General features: G+C 46.3%; 1 protein-coding gene across 1 annotated transcript in view; it reads left to right on the top strand.

Annotated features, from left to right (window-relative positions):
- The window catches only part of usp32 (ubiquitin specific peptidase 32), a 107379-nt gene that overhangs the window by 83396 nt on the left and 4691 nt on the right, over positions 1-19292 (top strand). The window contains exons 27-31 of the mRNA XM_056283434.1: positions 3098-3282; positions 3649-3735; positions 4701-4821; positions 6179-6370; positions 15758-15986. Coding sequence (XP_056139409.1) covers positions 3098-3282; positions 3649-3735; positions 4701-4821; positions 6179-6370; positions 15758-15986 — 814 coding nt within the window. The remainder of the gene's footprint in view (positions 1-3097; positions 3283-3648; positions 3736-4700; positions 4822-6178; positions 6371-15757; positions 15987-19292) is intronic.

The following is a 19292-nucleotide window of genomic DNA, read 5'->3' as shown; positions in this document are numbered from 1 at the left end:
ATATTTGACTACCAGCAAATGAGATTTCAGATAGGATGTTAACACCGTTATTCTCTCCCCCTCTCGGTACTGAACTGAGGAGATGTGTACCTGTTAGAATGTCTTCTTGTAGACAGTCACAAAACTGTCGCACTGGTCAAATTAAAATGGAGCGGTTGCACTGTGGCATCGTACTGTAGTGATCCCATCATAACTGCATGGTGTTGTATGGAGAACGGGCTGAATCAAACGGCATCGACCCTTTCTTGGCTGGGAAGCATCAGAAATGTAGATATCTGTAAACATGCTGTGTGTGCATTACTTTTCTATTTGAATTTGTTTGTCTTGCTTGCATTGATTTGTTGTACACATACACTACCGTTCAAAAGTTTGGGATCACCCAAACAATTTTGTGTTTTCCATGAAAAGTCACACTTATTCACCACCATATGTTGTGAAATGAATAGAAAATAGAGTCAAGACATTGACAAGGTTAGAAATAATGATTTGTATTTGAAATAAGATTTTTTTTACATCAAACTTTGCTTTCGTCAAAGAATCCTCCATTTGCAGCAATTACAGCATTGCAGACCTTTGGCATTCTAGCTGTTAATTTGTTGAGGTAATCTGGAGAAATTGCACCCCACGCTTCCAGAAGCAGCTCCCACAAGTTGGATTGGTTGGATGGGCACTTCTTTGAGCAGATTGAGTTTCTGGAGCATCACATTTGTGGGGTCAATTAAACGCTCAAAATGGCCAGAAAAAGAGAACTTTCATCTGAAACTCGACAGTCTATTCTTGTTCTTAGAAATGAAGGCTATTCCATGCGAGAAATTGCTAAGAAATTGAAGATTTCCTACACCGGTGTGTGCTACTCCCTTCAGAGGACAGCACAAACAGGTTCTAACCAGAGTAGAAAAAGAAGTGGGAGGCCGCGTTGCACAACTGAGCAAGAAGATAAGTACATTAGAGTCTCTAGTTTGAAAAACAGACGCCTCACAGGTCCCCAACTGGCATCTTCATTAAATAGTACCTGTTAGAGCCTGTTTGTGCTGTCCTCTGAAGGGAGTAGTACACACCGGTGTAGGAAATCTTCAATTTCTTAGCAATTTCTCGCATGGAATAGCCTTCATTTCTAAGAACAAGAATAGACTGTCGAGTTTCAGATGAAAGTTCTCTTTTTCTGGCCATTTTGAGCATTTAATTGACCCCACAAATGTGATGCTCCAGAAACTCAATCTGCTCAAAGAAGTGCCCATCCAACCAATCCAACTTGTGGGAGCTGCTTCTGGAAGCGTGGGGTGCAATTTCTCCAGATTACCTCAACAAATTAACAGCTAGAATGCCAAAGGTCTGCAATGCTGTAATTGCTGCAAATGGAGGATTCTTTGACGAAAGCAAAGTTTGATGTAAAAAAAATCTTATTTCAAATACAAATCATTATTTCTAACCTTGTCAATGTCTTGACTCTATTTTCTATTCATTTCACAACATATGGTGGTGAATAAGTGTGACTTTTCATGGAAAACACGAAATTGTTTGGGTGATCCCAAACTTTTGAACGGTAGTGTACCTAATTAAAAAAGTTCAGGATTCAAATATATTAAACATAAGCAGCACCCTTGAAGTAAACAAGAAAAGGATTTGATCAAAAATTGAGGCCAACACCCAAAATACAAATGACATCATGGTCAAGGTCATTTTTAACGGTTGTAGTGTGCCATTACAGCCAATATAAATTATAATAATGCTAAAACCCCCAACCCGGAGGGACTGCTCCCTCCGGGTTGGGGATGAGTTGTTGCCTCAAGTGAAGGAGTTCAAGTATCTCGGGGTCTTGTTCACGAGTGAGGGTAGGATGGAGCGGAAGATTGACAGGCGGGTTCGTGCAGCATCAGCAGTTATGTGGACGTTGTACCGGACCGTTGTGGTGAAGAGGGAGCTGAGCCGGAAGACAAAGCTCTCAATTTACCAGTCAATCTTCTTTCCAACCTGCGGCTGAAATGAATTCCTCCGTAGGGTGTCTGGGCTCAGCCTTAGAGATAGGGTGAGGAGCTTGGACATCTGGAGTGGAGCCGCTGCTCTTTCGCATCGAAAGGAGCCAATTGAGGTGGTTCGGGCATCTGATTAGGATGCCTCCTGGGCGCCTTCCTTTGGAGGTTTACCGGGCATGGCCAACTGGGAGGAGACCCCGGGGTAGACCGAGAACTCACTGGAGGGACTACATGTCCAATCTGGCCTGGGAACGCCTTGGGATCCCCCAGGAGGAGCTGGAGGGCGTTGCTGGGGAGAGGAGGGACGTCTGGAGTGCCCTACTTAGCTTGCTGCCACCGCGACCCGACCCCGGAGAAGCGGCTGAAGATGAATGCATGAATGATAAAACGATAATTTACACAACCCACATGCAACATGGGGGAGCTTTGAAAGACTGAGTATTTGATCATTATTATGTTGATGGCAAAGATTGCTAAAAAAATGATCATTGTTTTTTCAACATTTATTATAATAATAATGTATTACATTTTATATAGCACTTTATCATGATACCCAAAGTGGTTGACAGTGAAGGGGGGGGGGGGGCTCACCTCAACCACCACCAGTGTTGATGCACAGGAACCATTTTGCACCAGAACGCTCACCACACATCAGTTTGAGGTGGAGACAGAGGAAATCATTGAGCCAGTTACTACATAGGGGATGATAGGTGGCCAGACGGAGAGAGCCAGGTTGGGAATTTTGCCGGGAACCCCCTTCTCTTTGTGACAAGTGCCATGGGATCTTTAATGACCACAGTGAGTCAGGACCTCGGTTTAATGCCTCATCTGAAGGGCAGCGTCTCCTACAGCACAGTGTCCCCATCGCTGCACTGGGGCGCTGGGATTTGTTTATTAGGACCAGAGGGAAGACTGCCCACTACTGGCCCACCAACACCACTTTCAGCAGCAACTTAGTTTTCCCAGGAGGTCTCCCATCCAAGTAGTACCCAAGCCCATACCTGCTTAGCTTCTGTCCTTCATCAGAACCAGGGTCCATGTTGGTATGGCTGCTGGCATGTCCTTGTGTGTGTGTTTGTTTGTTTGTTTGTTTGTGTTGTCATACATATGTTCTGATCCCCCAGATGCGTACGGAGCTATATTTCCTGTCATCACAGAAGAACCGGCCCAGTCTATTTGGCATGCCCCTCATAGTACCCTGCACTGTCCACACTAGTAAGAAGGACCTCTATGATGCTGTGTGGATCCAGGTGTCTCGACTGGCCAGCCCACTGCCACCGCAGGAAGCCAGTAACCATGCCCAGGACTGGTCAGTAGAAACAAACATACACACTCACATGTCTGTATGATTACACATATGTGGGCTCAGATGCCATGCAGACTACACAGAATGTACTGTGGTGAAATAGTAGGCAAAACAGAAACACAAGCACATGTAAGGCACACCCTAACCCAAGTCTTAAATAAGTAGACACACAAAACACCAGAATCAACAATCATGCCTAACGTGAAGTGTAATCATTACAACTGGACGTGTTGTGTGTTGTCAGAAACGTTTTCTGTTGCGTAGCATAGAGGTGAGAGAGCTCAGAGGCCTGAGCCCCCCGTTGTAAGCTGCTTGTGTCTTGTAACAAGGGGTTAATGGCAGTGTTTCCTGTGGTCTTCTAACCTGCAGTGACGACAGTATGGGCTACCAGTACCCTTTCACGCTACGGGTGGTGGGGAAGGATGGCAACTCTTGTGCCTGGTGCCCCTGGTACAGGTACGATGTTGCTTCTTATCTGTCTGTCTGCGATCATAACATAAGATGTGGGTTTAAAGGAAAACTAAAGCTGTCAAAGGAGGAAACAAGATGAGATGTAAACAGTGTTTGGCGGCCATCATGCTTGTGTAACTGCTGTTGGCTTGCTACTGTTTACACATTTGAAGGTTTAGTGATGATTTGGCAGGTTTGCAGGTGTGGAGTCATGGTAAGTGCATCGTTGGCTGTTCCTGTCAGGCAGATGGAATGGTACACGTAGAGGAACATGAGCTGAGCGAGGGAGGCAGGCAAGTAGAAGTCACTAGAGACTGCTATGAAGGGGCCCGTGAGATGTGCTGGAAAGCACAACACAAGATTCACTGGCATGAGAAAAAGGATTTGCTGTTGTAAACAAAATGATCAAGGCCATGTCCCTCCCCCTAGCAGCGCCCCCTCCCGCAATGTATTCATCTCACCTGGACGCCCTCCAGAGTACCGTTAGAGTCAAATGTATTCCCTTGTTCCGCCTCTCTGGGAAGCACGTGAAGCTGGATTCAGGCAGTCTGCCATCAGCCTCACGTTCCCTGTAAAGTTACATAGAGGATAAGGTTTGAAACTCCCTCCGCCTGCTCTCACACCTTTCCGCTCCTGACCCCAGCTGCTTGCCAAAATAAAGTACTTAATTGTCGGTCCATCTATAAAGAAAGTGATTGCAGACTCAGTACACTCGCTGTATGTGAGAAAGCAAAAATGTAAGAAAGCTGAAAAGAAAAAGAAAAAAAGCAAACACGTCAGCTGCATCAGATGGCCCACCAGTACAGTCTGCCTAAACAAGACGGGATGTGGCCAGGGAGTCGCACACACATACAGAAGCTTCGTGTATGTGCTTTTCTTTGTGTTCATGATTCTCTGAGTTGCGGTTGTAGATCTCCGTGGGTTGCCGTGTGTTTGTTCTGGTCTGTGTCCGACTAACCACTGTCCACTAGGTTCTGCAGAGGGTGTGAAATAAAGTGTTCTGAAGACAGAGCCTTGGTGGGGAACGCTTACATAGCTGTGGACTGGGACCCTACCGCTTTGCACCTGCGCTACCAGACCTCCCAGGAGAGGGTGAGTCCGACATACAGACACTCACATGCACACTCCTTGTCTTGAGCTGAGGAAAATTGCACCATTCAGCACAAAGGGAAGAGATTTATTGTGTGTGAGGATGTTGGGTCAGCTGCTGGCTGTGTGACTTTACCAGCTGAAATACCTTTTATTCAAACTGCTGATGGAAACACTTGGGAATGTACACATCTAGCAAGCTAAATGCATGTTATGATTAAATCCTACCTATGTATTTAGGTTAGATGGTTAATATAGAGCCACTTTGGTGTAAGTTGGCCCTTGCTAAGTTATCTTGTCAGCTATGAGATAAGAGCTAAGTTAAAGGTAGAACGAGTTGGATTTTCCTAAAAATCAGTGTGTAGACTCATATAAAAATCATCCCTCTCCATCATCACTTATGACCCACGGCATGTGTGGCAGTGTCTGTATCTGCAGAGACCCTGCCCTCTGCCTGTATTTTCTTATTTTGGCTGTGTACAGGACGTTTATGGGCGTTAGCCGTAGGGCAGCAAGACATAGTGACCAGGTGCCAGATCGAGATCGTAAGCACACATCCAAGAGGAAGCAATGACATAATGGACACAGTGCTGAAAAGACGCAAATACAGCGAGGCGAAACGCCAAGCGGACAAAGCTCATCCCAAAGCGAGAGTGAATCTGGGGTTGGCTTTCACCTGCTGGCGAGACTGAAGGAGGGGATGGGAATGGAGAGCGACGCGGAGTTGGCCTGTACACTGGGATGTGTTCTGGCAACTGTGGTCAGGGGGTGTGTCCTTCTGGTGACAGTGAACCGGGGAAGAGGGGCCAACTTTGAATGTTGTGTTTACAAACCGCAACCGACAAATCCTATTTGTTCGACCTGAAGCAGATATGCAAATAACTGTCCTTGTAGCTCTGAGTTTGGCCACATGGTGTCACTGATGAACCTGTCAGCCCCCTCTGAGTTGGATCATTGTTAGCCTGCAGTGTTCATACCCGAAACCAGGTTCAAAAACTGTCATACCCTGAATTCAGTCAAAGGAACTTGTAAATTGTGTCTGGCTGAAAGATCAGCAGTATGATGGTGTGCTCCGGTAGCAATATGATGGCGTGCTCCGGTAGCAGTGTGTTGGGGTGCTCCGGTAGCAGCTATACAGCACTATTTGTTGCCAACTTAATCACTGACAAGGGTTTTGCAGATGCAAAAGGGAAATGCTGTCTGGCTGTGGTCACTGGTCTCTATGATTTGTGTTTATATTGTACAAGTATACATGTTCACATGTGTAAGTATGTCATGTATACATTCACAAACAGACATATGTGGGTACGTGTGTGTTCCCTTCCTTACCCCATATGCATCGTCTTCCTCTCCCCATCAGATAGTGGAGGAGCATAGCAGCGTGGAACTGTCTCGCCGCACCCAGGCCGAACCCATCAGCCTGGACAGCTGTCTGAAGGCCTTCACCGGTGAGGAAGAGCTTGGTGAGGATGAGCTGTACTACTGCTCCAAATGTAAGACCCACCGGCTGGCCACCAAGAAGCTGGATCTCTGGAGGCTTCCACCTATACTGGTCAGTAGTACATTTGACCAGGCTAAATTGCTTTTTTTTAATTTGTGGGACAGAGCAGTTTCAACATGTCTAAGTCACTGACACAGAGTCAAACCCTACGATGGCGTTGTTGTTCGAACACAGTCAAACCCTTCGATGGCGTCGTTGTTAGAACACAGAGTCAAACCCTACGATGGCGTCGTCGTTAGAACACAGAGTCAAACCCTACGATGGCGTCGTTGTTAGAACACAGAGTCAAACCCTACGATGGCGTCGTTGTTAGAACACAGAGTCAAACCCTACGATGGCGTCGTTGTTAGAACACAGAGTCAAACCCCACGATGGCGTTGTTGTTAGAACACAGTCAAACCCTACGATGGCGTTGTTAGAACACAGAGTCAAATCCTACGATGGTGTTGTTGTTAGAACACAGAGTCAAACCCTACGATGGCGTTGTTAGAACACAGAGTCAAACCCTACGATGGCGTCGTTGTTAGAACACAGAGTCAAACCCTACGATGGCGTCGTTGTTAGAACACAGAGTCAAACCCTACGATGGCGTTATTGTTAGAACACAGAGTCAAACCCTACGATGGCGTCGTTGTTAGAACACAGAGTCAAACCCTACGATGGCGTCGTTGTTAGAACACAGAGTCAAACCCCACGATGGCGTCGTTGTTAGAACACAGAGTCAAACCCCACGATGGCGTCGTTGTTAGAACACAGAGTCAAACCCTACGATGGCGTCGTTGTTAGAACACAGAGTCAAACCCTACGATGGTGTCGTTGTTAGAACACAGAGTCAAACCCCACGATGGCGTCGTTGTTAGAACACAGAGTCAAACCCTACGATGGCGTCGTTGTTAGAACACAGAGTCAAACCCTACGATGGTGTCGTTGTTAGAACACAGAGTCAAACCCTACGATGGCGTCGTTGTTAGAACACAGAGTCAAACCCTACGATGGCGTCGTTGTTAGAACACAGAGTCAAACCCTACGATGGCGTCGTCGTTAGAACACAGAGTCAAACCCTACGATGGCGTCGTTGTTAGAACACAGAGTCAAACCCTACGATGGCGTCGTCGTTAGAACACAGAGTCAAACCCTACGATGGTGTCGTTGTTAGAACACAGAGTCAAACCCTACGATGGCGTCGTTGTTAGAACACAGAGTCAAACCCTACGATGGTGTCGTTGTTAGAACACAGAGTCAAACCCTACGATGGTGTCGTTGTTAGAACACAGAGTCAAACCCTACGATGGTGTTGTTGTGAGAACACAGAGTCAAACCCTACGATGGTGTTGTTGTTAGAACACAGAGTCAAACTCTACGATGGTGTTGTTGTTAGAACACAGAGTCAAACCCTACGATGGTGTTGTTGTGAGAACACAGAGTCAAACCCTACGATGGCGTCGTTGTTAGAACACAGAGTCAAACCCTACGATGGCGTCGTCGTTAGAACACAGAGTCAAACCCTACGATGGCGTCGTTGTTAGAACACAGAGTCAAACCCTACGATGGCGTCGTTGTTAGAACACAGAGTCAAACCCTACGATGGTGTTGTTGTTAGAACACAGAGTCAAACCCTATGATGGCGTCGTTGTTAGAACACAGAGTCAAACCCTACGATGGTGTCGTTGTTAGAACACAGAGTCAAACCCTACGATGGTGTTGTTGTGAGAACACAGAGTCAAACCCTACGATGGTGTTGTTGTTAGAACACAGAGTCAAACTCTACGATGGTGTTGTTGTTAGAACACAGAGTCAAACCCTACGATGGTGTTGTTGTGAGAACACAGAGTCAAACCCTACGATGGCGTCGTTGTTAGAACACAGTCAAACCCTACGATGGTGTTATTGTTAGAACACAGAGTCAAACCCTACGATGGTGTTGTTGTTAGAACACAGAGTCAAACCCTACGATGGTGTTGTTGTTAGAACACAGAGTCAAACCCTACGATGGTGTTATTGTTAGAACACAGAGTCAAACCCTACGATGGCGTCGTTGTTAGAACACAGAGTCAAACCCCACGATGGCGTCGTTGTTAGAACACAGAGTCAAACCCTGCGATGGCGTCGTTGTTAGAACACAGAGTCAAACCCTACGATGGTGTCGTTGTTAGAACACAGAGTCAAACCCTACGATGGCGTCGTTGTTAGAACACAGAGTCAAACCCTACGATGGCGTCGTTGTTAGAACACAGAGTCAAACCCTACGATGGCGTCGTCGTTAGAACACAGAGTCAAACCCTACGATGGTGTTGTTGTTAGAACACAGAGTCAAACCCTACGATGGCGTCGTTGTTAGAACACAGAGTCAAACCCTACGATGGTGTCGTCGTTAGAACACAGAGTCAAACCCTACGATGGCGTCGTTGTTAGAACACAGAGTCAAACCCTACGATGGCGTCGTCGTTAGAACACAGAGTCAAACCCTACGATGGTGTCGTTGTTAGAACACAGAGTCAAACCCTACGATGGCGTCGTTGTTAGAACACAGAGTCAAACCCTACGATGGCGTCGTTGTTAGAACACAGAGTCAAACCCTACGATGGCGTCGTCGTTAGAACACAGAGTCAAACCCTACGATGGCGTCGTTGTTAGAACACAGAGTCAAACCCTACGATGGCGTCGTCGTTAGAACACAGAGTCAAACCCTACGATGGTGTCGTTGTTAGAACACAGAGTCAAACCCTACGATGGCGTCGTTGTTAGAACACAGAGTCAAACCCTACGATGGTGTCGTTGTTAGAACACAGAGTCAAACCCTACGATGGTGTCGTTGTTAGAACACAGAGTCAAACCCTACGATGGTGTTGTTGTGAGAACACAGAGTCAAACCCTACGATGGTGTTGTTGTTAGAACACAGAGTCAAACTCTACGATGGTGTTGTTGTTAGAACACAGAGTCAAACCCTACGATGGTGTTGTTGTGAGAACACAGAGTCAAACCCTACGATGGTGTTGTTGTTAGAACACAGAGTCAAACCCTAAGATGGTGTTGTTGTTAGAACACAGAGTCAAACCCTACGATGGCGTCGTTGTTAGAACACAGAGTCAAACCCTACGATGGCGTCGTCGTTAGAACACAGAGTCAAACCCTACGATGGCGTCGTTGTTAGAACACAGAGTCAAACCCTACGATGGCGTCGTTGTTAGAACACAGAGTCAAACCCTACGATGGTGTTGTTGTTAGAACACAGAGTCAAACCCTATGATGGCGTCGTTGTTAGAACACAGAGTCAAACCCTACGATGGCGTCGTTGTTAGAACACAGAGTCAAACCCTACGATGGTGTTGTTGTTAGAACACAGAGTCAAACCCTACGATGGTGTTGTTGTTAGAACACAGAGTCAAACCCTACGATGGTGTTGTTGTGAGAACACAGAGTCAAACCCTACGATGGCGTCGTTGTTAGAACACAGAGTCAAACCCTACGATGGCGTTGTCGTTAGAACACAGAGTCAAACCCTACGATGGCGTCGTTGTTAGAACACAGTCAAACCCTACGATGGTGTTATTGTTAGAACACAGAGTCAAACCCTACGATGGTGTTGTTGTTAGAACACAGAGTCAAACCCTACGATGGTGTTGTTGTTAGAACACAGAGTCAAACCCTACGATGGTGTTGTTGTGAGAACACAGAGTCAAACTCTACGATGGTGTTGTTGTTAGAACACAGAGTCAAACCCTACGATGGTGTCGTTGTTAGAACACAGAGTCAAACCCTATGATGGCGTCGTTGTTAGAACACAGAGTCAAACCCTACAATGGTGTTGTTGTTAGAACACAGAGTCAAACCCTACGATGGCGTCGTTGTTAGAACACAGAGTCAAACCCTACGATGGTGTTGTTGTTAGAACACAGAGTCAAACCCCACGATGGCGTTATTGTTAGAACACAGTCAAACCCTACGATGGTGTTATTGTTAGAACACAGAGTCAAACCCTACGATGGTGTTGTTGTTAGAACACAGAGTCAAACCCTACGATGGCGTCGTTGTTAGAACACAGAGTCAAACCCTACGATGGTGTCGTTGTTAGAACACAGTCAAACCCTACGATGGTGTTGTTGTTAGAACACAGAGTCAAACCCTACGATGGTGTTGTTGTTAGAACACAGTCAAACCCTACGATGGTGTCGTTGTTAGAACACAGAGTCAAACCCTACGATGGTGTTATTGTTAGAACACAGAGTCAAACCCTACGATGGTGTTGTTGTTAGAACACAGAGTCAAACCCTACGATGGTGTCGTTGTTAGAACACAGTCAAACCCTACGATGGTGTTATTGTTAGAACACAGAGTCAAACCCTACGATGGTGTTGTTGTTAGAACACAGTCAAACCCTACGATGGTGTTATTGTTAGAACACAGAGTCAAACCCTACGATGGTGTTGTTGTTAGAACACAGAGTCAAACCCGACGATGGCGTCGTTGTTAGAACACAGAGTCAAACCCTACGATGGCGTCGTTGTTAGAACACAGAGTCAAACCCTACGATGGTGTCGTTGTTAGAACACAGAGTCAAACCCCACGATGGCGTCGTTGTTAGAACACAGAGTCAAACCCTACGATGGCGTCGTTGTTAGAACACAGAGTCAAACCCTACGATGGTGTCGTTGTTAGAACACAGAGTCAAACCCTACGATGGCGTCGTTGTTAGAACACAGAGTCAAACCCTACGATGGCGTCGTTGTTAGAACACAGAGTCAAACCCTACGATGGCGTCGTCGTTAGAACACAGAGTCAAACCCTACGATGGCGTCGTTGTTAGAACACAGAGTCAAACCCTACGATGGCGTCGTCGTTAGAACACAGAGTCAAACCCTACGATGGTGTCGTTGTTAGAACACAGAGTCAAACCCTACGATGGCGTCGTTGTTAGAACACAGAGTCAAACCCTACGATGGTGTCGTTGTTAGAACACAGAGTCAAACCCTACGATGGTGTCGTTGTTAGAACACAGAGTCAAACCCTACGATGGTGTTGTTGTGAGAACACAGAGTCAAACCCTACGATGGTGTTGTTGTTAGAACACAGAGTCAAACTCTACGATGGTGTTGTTGTTAGAACACAGAGTCAAACCCTACGATGGTGTTGTTGTGAGAACACAGAGTCAAACCCTACGATGGCGTCGTTGTTAGAACACAGAGTCAAACCCTACGATGGCGTCGTCGTTAGAACACAGAGTCAAACCCTACGATGGCGTCGTTGTTAGAACACAGAGTCAAACCCTACGATGGCGTCGTTGTTAGAACACAGAGTCAAACCCTACGATGGTGTTGTTGTTAGAACACAGAGTCAAACCCTATGATGGCGTCGTTGTTAGAACACAGAGTCAAACCCTACGATGGTGTCGTTGTTAGAACACAGAGTCAAACCCTACGATGGTGTTGTTGTGAGAACACAGAGTCAAACCCTACGATGGTGTTGTTGTTAGAACACAGAGTCAAACTCTACGATGGTGTTGTTGTTAGAACACAGAGTCAAACCCTACGATGGTGTTGTTGTGAGAACACAGAGTCAAACCCTACGATGGCGTCGTTGTTAGAACACAGAGTCAAACCCTACGATGGCGTTGTCGTTAGAACACAGAGTCAAACCCTACGATGGCGTCGTTGTTAGAACACAGTCAAACCCTACGATGGTGTTATTGTTAGAACACAGAGTCAAACCCTACGATGGTGTTGTTGTTAGAACACAGAGTCAAACCCTACGATGGTGTTGTTGTTAGAACACAGAGTCAAACCCTACGATGGTGTTATTGTTAGAACACAGAGTCAAACCCTACGATGGCGTCGTTGTTAGAACACAGAGTCAAACCCCACGATGGCGTCGTTGTTAGAACACAGAGTCAAACCCTACGATGGCGTCGTTGTTAGAACACAGAGTCAAACCCTACGATGGTGTCGTTGTTAGAACACAGAGTCAAACCCTACGATGGCGTCGTTGTTAGAACACAGAGTCAAACCCTACGATGGCGTCGTTGTTAGAACACAGAGTCAAACCCTACGATGGCGTCGTCGTTAGAACACAGAGTCAAACCCTACGATGGTGTTGTTGTTAGAACACAGAGTCAAACCCTACGATGGCGTCGTTGTTAGAACACAGAGTCAAACCCTACGATGGTGTCGTCGTTAGAACACAGAGTCAAACCCTACGATGGCGTCGTTGTTAGAACACAGAGTCAAACCCTACGATGGCGTCGTCGTTAGAACACAGAGTCAAACCCTACGATGGTGTCGTTGTTAGAACACAGAGTCAAACCCTACGATGGCGTCGTTGTTAGAACACAGAGTCAAACCCTACGATGGCGTCGTTGTTAGAACACAGAGTCAAACCCTACGATGGCGTCGTCGTTAGAACACAGAGTCAAACCCTACGATGGCGTCGTTGTTAGAACACAGAGTCAAACCCTACGATGGCGTCGTCGTTAGAACACAGAGTCAAACCCTACGATGGTGTCGTTGTTAGAACACAGAGTCAAACCCTACGATGGCGTCGTTGTTAGAACACAGAGTCAAACCCTACGATGGTGTCGTTGTTAGAACACAGAGTCAAACCCTACGATGGTGTCGTTGTTAGAACACAGAGTCAAACCCTACGATGGTGTTGTTGTGAGAACACAGAGTCAAACCCTACGATGGTGTTGTTGTTAGAACACAGAGTCAAACTCTACGATGGTGTTGTTGTTAGAACACAGAGTCAAACCCTACGATGGTGTTGTTGTGAGAACACAGAGTCAAACCCTACGATGGTGTTGTTGTTAGAACACAGAGTCAAACCCTAAGATGGTGTTGTTGTTAGAACACAGAGTCAAACCCTACGATGGCGTCGTTGTTAGAACACAGAGTCAAACCCTACGATGGCGTCGTCGTTAGAACACAGAGTCAAACCCTACGATGGCGTCGTTGTTAGAACACAGAGTCAAACCCTACGATGGCGTCGTTGTTAGAACACAGAGTCAAACCCTACGATGGTGTTGTTGTTAGAACACAGAGTCAAACCCTATGATGGCGTCGTTGTTAGAACACAGAGTCAAACCCTACGATGGCGTCGTTGTTAGAACACAGAGTCAAACCCTACGATGGTGTTGTTGTTAGAACACAGAGTCAAACCCTACGATGGTGTTGTTGTTAGAACACAGAGTCAAACCCTACGATGGTGTTGTTGTGAGAACACAGAGTCAAACCCTACGATGGCGTCGTTGTTAGAACACAGAGTCAAACCCTACGATGGCGTTGTCGTTAGAACACAGAGTCAAACCCTACGATGGCGTCGTTGTTAGAACACAGTCAAACCCTACGATGGTGTTATTGTTAGAACACAGAGTCAAACCCTACGATGGTGTTGTTGTTAGAACACAGAGTCAAACCCTACGATGGTGTTGTTGTTAGAACACAGAGTCAAACCCTACGATGGTGTTGTTGTGAGAACACAGAGTCAAACTCTACGATGGTGTTGTTGTTAGAACACAGAGTCAAACCCTACGATGGTGTCGTTGTTAGAACACAGAGTCAAACCCTATGATGGCGTCGTTGTTAGAACACAGAGTCAAACCCTACAATGGTGTTGTTGTTAGAACACAGAGTCAAACCCTACGATGGCGTCGTTGTTAGAACACAGAGTCAAACCCTACGATGGTGTTGTTGTTAGAACACAGAGTCAAACCCCACGATGGCGTTATTGTTAGAACACAGTCAAACCCTACGATGGTGTTATTGTTAGAACACAGAGTCAAACCCTACGATGGTGTTGTTGTTAGAACACAGAGTCAAACCCTACGATGGCGTCGTTGTTAGAACACAGAGTCAAACCCTACGATGGTGTCGTTGTTAGAACACAGTCAAACCCTACGATGGTGTTGTTGTTAGAACACAGAGTCAAACCCTACGATGGTGTTGTTGTTAGAACACAGTCAAACCCTACGATGGTGTTGTTGTTAGAACACAGTCAAACCCTACGATGGTGTCGTTGTTAGAACACAGAGTCAAACCCTACGATGGTGTCGTTGTTAGAACACAGAGTCAAACCCTACGATGGTGTTGTTGTTAGAACACAGAGTCAAACCCTACGATGGTGTCGTTGTTAGAACACAGTCAAACCCTACAATGGCGTCGTTGTTAGAACACAGAGTCAAACCCTACAATGGCGTTATTGTTAGAACACAGAGTCAAACCCTACGATGGCGTTATTGTTAGAACACAGAGTCAAACCCTACAATGGCGTTATTGTTAGAACACAGAGTCAAACCCCACGATGGCGTTATTGTTAGAACACAGAGTCAAACCCTACGATGGTGTCGTTGTTAGAACACAGAGTCAAACCCTACGATGGCGTTGTTGTTAGAACACAGAGTCAAACCCTACGATGGCGTCGTTGTTAGAACACAGAGTCAAACTCTACGATGGTGTCGTTGTTAGAACAGAGTCAAACCCTACGATGGTGTTGTTGTTAGAACACAGAGTCAAACTCTACGATGGTGTCGTTGTTAGAACAGAGTCAAACCCTACGATGGCGTCGTTGTTAGAACACAGAGTCAAACTCTACGATGGTGTCGTTGTTAGAACACAGAGTCAAACCCTACGATGGTGTTGTTGTTAGAACACAGAGTCAAACCCTACGATGGCGTCGTTGTTAGAACACAGAGTCAAACTCTACGATGGTGTCGTTGTTAGAACACAGAGTCAAACTCTACGATGGTGTTGTCGTTAGAACACAGATTCAAACCCTACGATGGCGTCGTTGTTAGAACACAGAGTCAAACCCTACGATGGTGTTGTTGTTAGAACACAGAGTCAAACCCTACGATGGTGTTATTGTTAGAACACAGAGTCAAACCCTACGATGGTGTTGTTGTTAGAACACAGAGTCAAACCCTACGATGGCGTCGTTGTTAGAACACAGAGTCAAACCCTACGATGGCGTCGTTGTTAGAACACAGAGTCAAACCCCACAATGACGTTATTGTTAGAACACAGGGTCAAACCCTACAATGGCGTTGTTAAACAGAAATGTTTTATAATTGCTTCATTATTTGTTTCGTGATGTACAGTATGTGTTAATATTATTTTAGTCTTTTTTATGTGTTTTAAGAAAACACAGCTATGAACAGAGCTTACATGAGAATGTATGACTAAAAAAAGAGTTTCACCAAGCACAAATGTTCTTGTGACTGGAATGTGCGACAACTGTTGCTGCCTCATCATATCATCACAACACCACATTAAATTCTTCTTTCAGTCACAACAACATTTTATAGGTACGAATGCAGATTAAACTCCATGTCAGCGATGTGCAGCCATGATGTGCTGCTGTAGTCATATCAGAGGCCGCTTTTCTGTGTGTGTGTGTGTGTGTGCCCGCATTTACCATTTAATGTAAATCATTGGTTTGCCCCCTTTTAGATTGTTCACCTTAAGCGCTTCCAGTTTGTAAATGGCCGTTGGATCAAGTCCCAGAAAATTGTGAAGTTTCCACGGGAGGATTTTGATCCCAGTGCGTTCCTGGCACCAAGGGACGTGGTGCAGCACTGCCTTCACTCTCACAGCGAGGGCGAGGAGCTGCTGAGGATAGGAGAGGACAACCACCTCTCTTCCATTTCTGCTCCTGCTGGTTTCTGCAACCTCCCCAAAGGTCAGTTTTAGCTTTTTGCACCTGAAGACACATGCCAAGCAACCGCACCTGAAGACACATGCCAAGCAACCGCAGGAAAAGAAAACTGCTGTAAATTAATCAGTGGTTATTGAAATAATTTTGTGATATTAATATTCCACATCAAGACAATAGAGAGGGGGCGCCCTGGTAGCTCACCTGGTAGAGCACATACCACATATCAAGGCTGAGTCCTTACTGCAGCGGCCTGCGTTCGAATCTGGTCCGGGCCCTTTGCTGCATGTCATCCTCTCGCTCTCCCCTGTCTTCCCCGTCTCTCTCTACTCTCGCTACCAATTCTACTATTACTACTTTCGGCTGCTCCCATTAGGGGGCGCAACAGCGGATCATCCATTTCCATTTTTTCCTTTCTTCTGCATCTTCCTCTGTTACACCAGCCACCTGCATGTCTTCCCTCACCACATCCATAAACCTCCTCTTTGGCCTTCCTCTTCCCTGGCAGCTCCATATTCAGCATCCTTCTCCCAATATACCCAGCATCTCTCCTCCACACATGTCCAAACCATCTCAATCTTGTCTCTCTTGCTTTGTCTCCAAACCTGAGCTGTCCCTCTAATATACTCGTTCCTAATCCTGTCCTTCTTCGTCACTCCCAATGAAAATCTTATCATCTTCAACTCTGCCACCTCCAGCTCCACCTCCTGTCTTTTCATCAGTGCCACTGTCTCCAAACCATATAACATAGCTGGTCTCACAACCAACTTTAAACCTTCCCTTTAACTCTTCTGGTACCCTTCTGTCACAAATCACTCCTGACACTCTTCTCCACCAACTCCACCCGTCTGCACTCCCTTCTGCACTTCCCGTTACTTTGGACAGTTGACCCCAAGTATTTAAATTCATACGCCTTCGTCACCTCTACTCCTTGCATCCTCACCATTCCACTGTCCTCCCTCTCATTCACAGATAGGTATTCCGTCTTGCTCCTACTGACTTTCATTCCTCTTCTCTCCAGTGCATACCTTCACCTCTCTAGGCTCTCCTCAACCTACACCCTACTCTCGCTACAGATCAGTGTCATCCGCGAACATCTTGTCCGTCAACCTGTCCATCACCATTGCAAACAAGACAGAGCTCAGAGCCAATCCTTGATGTAATCCCACCTCCACCTTGACCCATCTGTCATTCCAACCGCACTCCTCACCATTGTCGCACTTCCCTCATATATATCCTGCACCACTCCTACATACTTCTCTGCAACTCCTGACTTCCTCATACAATACCACACCTCCTCTCTCGGCACCCTGTCGTATGCTTTCTCTAAATCTACAAAGACACAATGTAACTCCTTCTGGTCTTCTCTATACTTCTCCATCAACATTCTCAAAGCAAACATCACATCTGTGGTGCTCTTTCGTGGCATGAAACCATACTGCTACTGCTGATCATCACCTCTCCTCTTAACCTAGCTTCTATTACTCTTTCCCAAATCTTCATGCTGTGGCTGATCAACTTTATACCTCTGTAGCTGCTACAGTTCTGCACATCGCCCTTGTTCTTGAAAAATCGGTACCAGTATGCTTCTTCTCCACTCCTCAGCATACTCTCACTTTCCAAGATTGTGTTAAACAATCTAGTTAAAAACCCCACTGCCATCTCTCCTAAACATCTCCATGCCTCCACAGGTATGTCATCGGGACCCACTGCCTTTCTACTCTTCATCCTCTTCATAGCTGCCCTCACTTCCTCCTTGCTAATCCACTGCACTTCCTGATTCACTATCCCCACATCATCCAACCTTCTCTCGCTCTCATTTTCTTCATTCATCAGTTCCTCAAAGTACTCATTCCACCTTCTCAGTACACTCTCCTCACTTGTCAGCACATTTCCATCTCTATCCTTGATCACCCTAACTTTCTGCACATCCTTCGCAGCTCGGTCCCTCTGTCTAGCCAATCGGTACACGTCCTTTTCTCCTTCCTTAGTGTCTAACCTCTCATACAACTCACCATACTCCTTTGCCACCTCTCTCTCTGCATCTCCTTGTACTCGTGTCTACTTTCTTCATCTTGCTGACTGTCCCACTTCTTCTTTGCCAACCTCTTCCTCTGTATAATTTGGTGTACTTCCTTATTCCACCACCAAGTCTCCTTGTCTTCCTTCCTCTATCCTGATGACACACCAAGTACCTTCCTAGCTGTCTCCCTCACTATTTCTGCAGTGGTTGTCCAGCCATCCAGCAACTCTTCACTACCACCCGGTGCCTGTCTTAACTCCTGCCTCAACTCCACACAACAGTCTTCCTTCTTCAACTTCCACCATTTGATCTTCGGCTCTGCCTTCACTCGCTTCCTCATCTTGGTCTCCAAAGTCATCCTACAGACCACCATCCGATGCTGCCTTGCTACGTTCTACCCTGTCACCACCTTGCAGTCTCCAATCCCTTTTAGATCACACCTTCTACATAAGATATAGTCCACCTGTGTGCACTTTCCTCCACTCTTGTACATCACCCTGTGTTCCTCCCTCTTCTTGAAATATGTATTCACCACAGCCATTTCCATCCTTTTTGCAAAATCCACCACCATCTGTCCTTCCACATTTCTCTCTTGACACCATACCTACCCATCACCAACATGTCCATTGAAGTCCGCTCCAATCACCACTCTCTCCTCCTTGGGTACCCTCTCCACCACGTCATCCGACTCACTCCAGAATTCTTCTTTCTCTTCCATCTCACACCCAACTTGCGGGGCATATGCGCTGATAACAATCAGCAATACACCTTCGATTTCCAGCTTCTTCACCTCCAGCACACTCTTGACATACTCTTCCTTCAGAATTACCCCTACCTCATTTCTCCTCCCATTTGCACCATGGTAGAAGAGTTTGAACCCACCTCCGATACTCCTGGCCTTACTCCCTTTCCACCTGGTCTGTTGCACACACAGTATGCCTACCTTTCTTCTTTCCATCATATCAGCCAGCTCTCTCCCTTTACCAGTCATAGTGCCAACATTCAAAGTTCCAACTCTCACCTCCACACTCCTACCCTTCCTCCTCTCTAGCTGCCTCTGGACATGCCTTCTCCCTCTCCTTCGCCCAACAGTAGCATAGTTTCCACCAGCACCCTGCTGGTTAACAGTACCAGTGGCGGTCGTTGGTAAAACAGGCCTCGACCGATCCTGTATAGAAATCTGATTTATGAGCCACATATTTGATCTGGCAAAGATTTTATGCCGGATGCCCTTCCTGACACAACCCTCCCCATTTATCCTGGCTTGGGACCGGCACTAAGAATGCACTGGCTTGTGCATCCTCAGTGGC

This window comes from Lampris incognitus, chromosome 7, assembly GCF_029633865.1.
Source record: "Lampris incognitus isolate fLamInc1 chromosome 7, fLamInc1.hap2, whole genome shotgun sequence".
Lineage (NCBI taxonomy): Eukaryota > Metazoa > Chordata > Actinopteri > Lampriformes > Lampridae > Lampris > Lampris incognitus.
This window is presented reverse-complemented; position numbering and strand designations above follow the sequence as displayed.